General features: G+C 45.2%; 1 protein-coding gene across 1 annotated transcript; it reads left to right on the top strand.

Moving 5' to 3' along the window:
• The first annotated feature begins 1,372 nt into the window (after positions 1-1,372).
• CUNH11orf87 (chromosome unknown C11orf87 homolog) lies at positions 1,373-1,954 on the top strand. Its single transcript, XM_007936574.1, has one exon. It carries the CDS (start codon positions 1,373-1,375, stop codon positions 1,952-1,954), a length of 582 nt encoding a protein of 193 aa, XP_007934765.1.
• The last annotated feature ends 4,403 nt before the right edge of the window (positions 1,955-6,357 follow it).

Raw genomic sequence — 6,357 nt, 5'->3', positions numbered from 1 at the left:
GGCCCCAGGTAAGAGACGCGGTGCGGTTAAAGCTTCCGTGCGGTTGGGCTGCGAGGCAGCCGCTCGCGAGCGGGGAGGACACTCTCGGCGGCCTGCGCAGGCATTCCTGGCCACTGCTTCGGCCCCTACACCAACCCCAGTCCCAACCCCAGCCCCTGCCAGGCTTTGTGCACCTCCTGGTTGCTCCGCAGTGCAACAGTTTGCAGCTGCCTCTTGGGAGCGGCGAGAACGTTCTGCTGTGCGCTGCGGGTCTGCCTGGCTCTATTCCCCGGGAAGAGCTTCGGGGCCTGGGACTGGGTCTGGGAAGGCCGCAGAGAAGGTCCATTCCCCAAACTTTACAGGCAGGAACCCTCCCCCGTCCATTTCCAGTTCCCTTAGATTAGAAATAAGCAGCGGGGGAACCCATCTAGTGGGGGAAACAGGGAGATGGTAAGGAAACGGGAGTCTGCTGAGATGTGCTTCAGCCGAGAAAGGTTCTTCGGCTGCTTTTTACTTGGTGGGAGGTGGTGAGCCAGGAAAGAAGGCTGGAGAAAGAATGGGGCGCGATCCTGAGCGTTCGCTGTGGCAGTGGACAGAGAAGGAGTGGGACACAGGCCAGTGATACCCCTTTGGGAATGGGACCTTAGAGATCTGACGCCGTCCAGGGCGGGGGAGGAAAGGGAATGGAAAAGAGAACTGCGTACCCGGAGCCCTCCCGGCGGCCAGGAGTGGGTGGTGGGGGAAGTAGGATCCAAGCAGACTTCCGCGGAGAGGGTGCAGGAAAGAGGAGAGCTTGGCGCTCGGGGAAGTAGGGAGTGCGATCCGAGGCTGCTGCCTGGTCTGTTGTAATTAGAAAGTTGCAAGAGGGTGCAGGAAGGCTGTCTTATCTGCTGAGTAATTCACTCCTCCGCCGTGCAGGCGTCGACCCCTTTCGCGCGAGTGGTGCGAGCAGGCAGCTGGCAGCTCTGGTGGGTGGCCCGGGGCGGGAGGGCTGGGGTCTGCAGGCTACGGAAACGACCCGCAGCACCTATCCGAGGCAGTGTGCTCAGAGGGCCACTTAGCAGTGGTAGCAGATTATTCTCGACCTCCGCTCTCCCCAAAGCAGTTACCCGGGATCCTAACTAAGCCTCTTCTATTCGCAGCCTGGTGCTTTGGTGAAGGAAAAGGGCGCGCGGAGACGCTTTTGAGGCGGGGCCTGAGAAGATCTCCCGGGCGCCGCTCGCTGGCCGGCGTGTTCGCCCGCAGTTGCTGCCTCGATCCTTAGCTCGCGCGCGCATCTCCGCCCGTGACAGGGAATAGTTTGGGTGGCTTGCGCTCCGTCCTCTTGGCTGGTGGGAACCGTGTGCCCAAGAGGGGAAGCCTGGTGGGCTCAGCCCCTCCCAGCCCAGCGCCGATGAGTGCCAGGGCGCCCAAGGAGCTGAGGCTGGCGCTGCCGCCGTGTCTCCTCAACCGGACCTTTGCTTCCCCTAACGCCAGCGGCAACGCGAGTGCCCGCGGCCCGGGCGGTGGCGGAGGCACCTGCATAACGCAGGTGGGACAGCAGTTCTTCCAGTCTTTCTCTTCCACGCTGGTGCTGATTGTCCTGGTCACCCTCATCTTCTGCCTCATCGTGTTGTCTCTCTCCACCTTCCACATCCACAAGCGTAGAATGAAGAAGAGGAAGATGCAGAGGGCTCAGGAGGAATACGAGCGGGATCACTGCAGCGGCAGCCGCAGCAGCCAGGGGCTGCCCCAGCTGGGCAGCCAGGCCCCGACCCATGGAAAAGAAACCCGACTGGAGAGGCAGTCCCGGGACTCTGCCTACTGCGCCCCCTCCAACGCCTCTTCGTCCTCCTCGTCCCTCGGCCTCCAGTGCCCGGGTCCTTGTCCTCCTCCGCCTCCACCGCCAGCCCCCAGTCCTCAAGGAGCACTTGCAGCCTCCTCCTATTTGGACACAGCTGGCGAGGGCCTTTTGCAGACGGTGGTACTGTCCTGATTGTCTAGCTCCTGTCTTCTACCCGTCCTCCTTTCCGGCTCTTATGCTCTCTTTGCTTTTTCCCCCTCCCCCTTCCTCCTCCCTTCCTCTTCCACTTTCCTCTGGCCGCTCTTTACTCTTTCTTCTTCATTCCCTCGCTGCTCTCCCCTTACTCTGTTTCTCCTCCGCCGAGGCACTGTGCGGTATTTGTAAATATTGGGTGAGGAAAGTCTCGGAAGAAGAAATAACGCTGATAATAATACTTTATTGACATTTATAGTAATTATTATAATACTAATAACACAATTCAAGCGCATGACAAATCACATAATTTCTCATTGTCAGTGAAGGATACGTCTTCCCTCTCCACCCTGCCCCCACAATGAGGAGGAGAAACCGCACAAGCAACCAAATTTGTGAAAGGAGTTGACCCCGGGATCGAAGGGAGGGGAGGGGCCCAGTGGTGTTGTACATAGCTGTTAAGTAAAGGTTCAGTTACCTTCCCTCCCCTCTGCCCACTCAGCTTTCACTTTTCCTTCAGCTTCCTTCTCCTACCTATTCCTACCCAAGCCAGGCTCAGGCAATAACATATAATAAAGGAAACGTCTACATTAAGCACCAGGACCACAAGAGGCCACAGAGACAGTTCTGAAACCCGGCGAAAGAAATATAAAGACACTATCTTACAGGTAGATATCTCAATCCCTGCGTGAACCCAGAAAAAAGAAACATTTATAACAGTTACTCCCACCAATCAGCCCTCTTCTCACCCCTTGGTTAACCACTCACTTTTCCAAGACAGGACATTTTAATTTACTTTTAGAAATGTCCCTCGCTGGCCGAGCAAAAGTGCATTAAAATTATTAAATAAGTTAAAAACAAAACTAATCTGCTTTCGCTCCCTATCCTCCCCAACTGTACACCTTTGACTTGTGGCATTTTCAGGATTCATAGAGGATCCGGGAGCTGTCCAGCCAGGTCTGGTGCTGAAATTGCCTCTCCGTTCTGGTTACTGCCTCTGGTTGTGCAGGCGGAGGAGGGGCTGTTTTGGAAAGTGACTATTCTAGCTTTCGGTTGGTTTCTTCGTTTTTTACAACTGGATTTGCGTGTACTATTGATTTTCTTATTAAACATCGTATAAGTTATCTTTTTTGTAAAAAAAAAAAAAAAAAGTATTAGGTGATGTGCAGTGCTGGAAGTGCGGTATCTAACCAACCAGAATGTTTCTGCTTTATTTTTAGAACAAGTATACCTTTGTTATATATATTCTATTGGTACCAAATACTGAAGCAAACTACAGTTCTGTACTATGTCCTCCAAACTGTATATTCTTGTTCTTAATTTCCAGCTGTTGATATAATGGCTACCACTGGATGAGGAATTCAGTGGTGCAGACCTGGCTTCTGCTGTTTCCAGAAGTGTTCTTTTGTACTTTACCCTGTAGTAGACTGTTATGAAAAGATGACACATATGTTTTTTTTTTCTTTTGTGAGTAACAGGAACAACCACCACAACAGAAAACAAATAATGGATGTGCAGGAATGCCATCTATTAAAACATGGTTAATATTTAAACAGTGCCTGTAGTCCTCCCTGCATGCAATTACTACCTGGAGGCAGTGGTGTGTGTGCTTGCTTGTACTGTATGTATTTTGGGGTGAGACTGTCGGGGTATTGGGCAATTCAGATGACAGGACATGTAGATTTCAGGAGAAGCTAAATTCAGTAACTACCTGTAGGAGAAAATGTTTGCAGTTTATTCAATTAGGAATCAGCATCTGCCTCTGTGACGCATTAGAGGAGGTGGTCTCTTTCTCTTTCTGAGTCTGGCTTAGGTAACATCACTGAATACATATTATTGAGGGGGAAAAAAACATGGGAGAAGAAGATAAATATTTTGTTCTCTCTCTTAATGCCAGACAAGGCTTTGTACATTAGAAACGGAGTACACCTATAGTTATTTAACATTTCCTTCCCTTGGGTTGATGATAGAAGGGACAGAAGCATAATATAGTCTTAATCATATGCAATAGAAGCCATTCTATTGGGAAACAAATTCTTAGAGAGCTATTCAAAAGTCTGGAAAATGCATGGATGAGAATGATCCACCAAAAACTCACCCAAAATAGTCCTTACTAACCTGCAAAGTGTAAGGCCACAGTGTCCCTAAGTACATCCCTCTTCCAAATAACTAGTTATTCTAGAAGTTCTGTCTTGGTTCCAGGCATATGTTTTCTTACCCAGAGAAATATTACCTCTGAGGTTTTAGGTCATCTACGAAATTGCCCATGCACAGTCAGGATCCTAAAATAATAATAATGATAATAATAATAAGCTTAATTTTAATCACCCATTGGATTTTCACTCAAGTTTTTTCCTGAAGCACAGAGGATCATCATTTAAGCATTCCGTGTTGTAATATTAGGAAGACCAGGTATAAACTCACATACAATATATTAAACAATGAACCAGATTCTCTCCAGTGCCTTAGTCACTTCCTAGTAATAGGTAAAAGAGTGCATTAACTCCCTCAGGCCACAGGGGAATCCTTTAGCACATCAGAGCTCTACATTGTACATCAGAATGACTAAGGCATTGTGAAGAAGAAAGTCCATAAATTTCTGTAGCTCACCCTCATACAGCTGTAGTTCTTTAATATCTTAATACAGCATATCTTTTAGAGTTGAAAGTTGAAGAGAATTGGGGAGCTTCCTCATTTCCAGTGAGTTCCACCAACTGCATGAACATTACTTTCTTCCCTTTATTTGGTGTACTTTTTACAGTGAGTAATTTCCCATTTTATTAAAGCAATAAGGTGTTCTGTTGTGAGCAGTGCTAGATTATGATTCCATTTCCTTGGTGCTGATGCTACTCATACATTCTTGCCTTGTGAGTCACAGTGCATTCAAGGCATGCAATAATAATACCCTTCCAAGAAGCAGCCTGCACACTCTGAGGGGTAACTATGAAATTTCCCTGTATCATTTTTCCCAAAAAAAACGAATAGAAGGAGTAGGAGAAATAAAAACATTATGTATACTGTAAGAGAAAGATCTTGATACCTCTAGACATGGGCACACATATCTGTAATATGCTTTTTTTGTGCGCTTTTAAATGTTTATGCTTTTCTCCATTAATTGACTATGGTTTAGTATTTTTAATAGTGCTTTCATATAAAGATGATGTGGTTTTTGAATCAAATTTCCCACTGAGTTAAATTTACTCAGGACCCTAAGTGTCTAGTGGTGCCACTCTCTTGAGATTTTTATTTTCATAGGATAGAAAGAGAATTACATGAAATTCTAGTAATGCCAGCCCCCACACAAAATTATCACAATAAGTTCATATCCAAGAAATTTTTACAGACCCTGTTTAAAACACTGCTTCTTGTAGAGCTCAACAGACAGTCTCAGGAGTTTGGGATATTACTGACAGGGCATTTTGGTTTTTATTTATATGTAACAAAAGACAATCTGGAAATAGCTAAATTTGTTTCAAGAATTTTATTCACTGATGTCCCATCAAACTAATTGCTTCAAACCACTATAGCTATAGCTCAACTTCTGCACTTGCTACTCAGTATTAATAAGGTGGCATGCTTGATTCTTATGGTCTTTGAAAATGAGAAAATTGGAGAAAGAATGCCATTATGTCAACTGTATGGGACTCTGAATCTTAATGATGTAGATGGAGATAATCTTCCTTAGAATTTATATATACCCATAGATATGTATTTATATATGCATACATTTTGTACAAATTTGCAATTGACTTTTTGTATTCTCTTTTCTGCCATTACAAGAATGAGATGGAAACCAAATTGTTCTTCCATCCTCTTAGTCAGATAGGATACTGAGAAGTCAGATATATGCATGCACTTGCTTTTCTGGGGTCAAATCTGAGTGGCTTTCTCTTTATTTAATAAAAAGAGAGAGTCTTAGTTGGCTCGGGGAATTGGTAATTAGATAAGCTTCCTTTTCTACATTAATGACACAAATGTAGCAATGATTGATATTGGAGTTTTGACCATGTGGTCCAAATATCTAGATGGAAAGCAGAAATATCCAGATGGGGTTTAGAACCATCTAGACCAAAAACCTAGATTATGGTTAGATATTTCATTTTTAACCTATATGTTGTGTGTAGGTACAACTTTTATCTGCTTAACTATTATAAAATGGAAATATAACCATTATCTGTTTAATTTGAAAAGTAGTTTTTGGAAAATATGGATAAATTAGGTTTAACAAAACTTCTTTGGCATCTGACTTTTCTATCTCTCTAAATTGAATTAATTAGATAATGGCTAAAATTAATTTTTTTTTTCATCATGCAGACATATGCTTTAAGTGGTTTTCTGTGGGTGATAGTTGAACAACTGCTAGATGATACTACTTGGAAGTTAAGATTAAATTATAACTTCAG

Source organism: Orycteropus afer, unplaced genomic scaffold, assembly GCF_000298275.1.
Source record: "Orycteropus afer afer isolate SDZICR_OR568_19922 unplaced genomic scaffold, OryAfe1.0 scaffold00036, whole genome shotgun sequence".
Classification (NCBI taxonomy): domain Eukaryota; kingdom Metazoa; phylum Chordata; class Mammalia; order Tubulidentata; family Orycteropodidae; genus Orycteropus; species Orycteropus afer.
The sequence above is the reverse complement of the archived record's forward strand: the minus strand, read 5'-3'. Positions and strand labels throughout refer to the sequence as shown.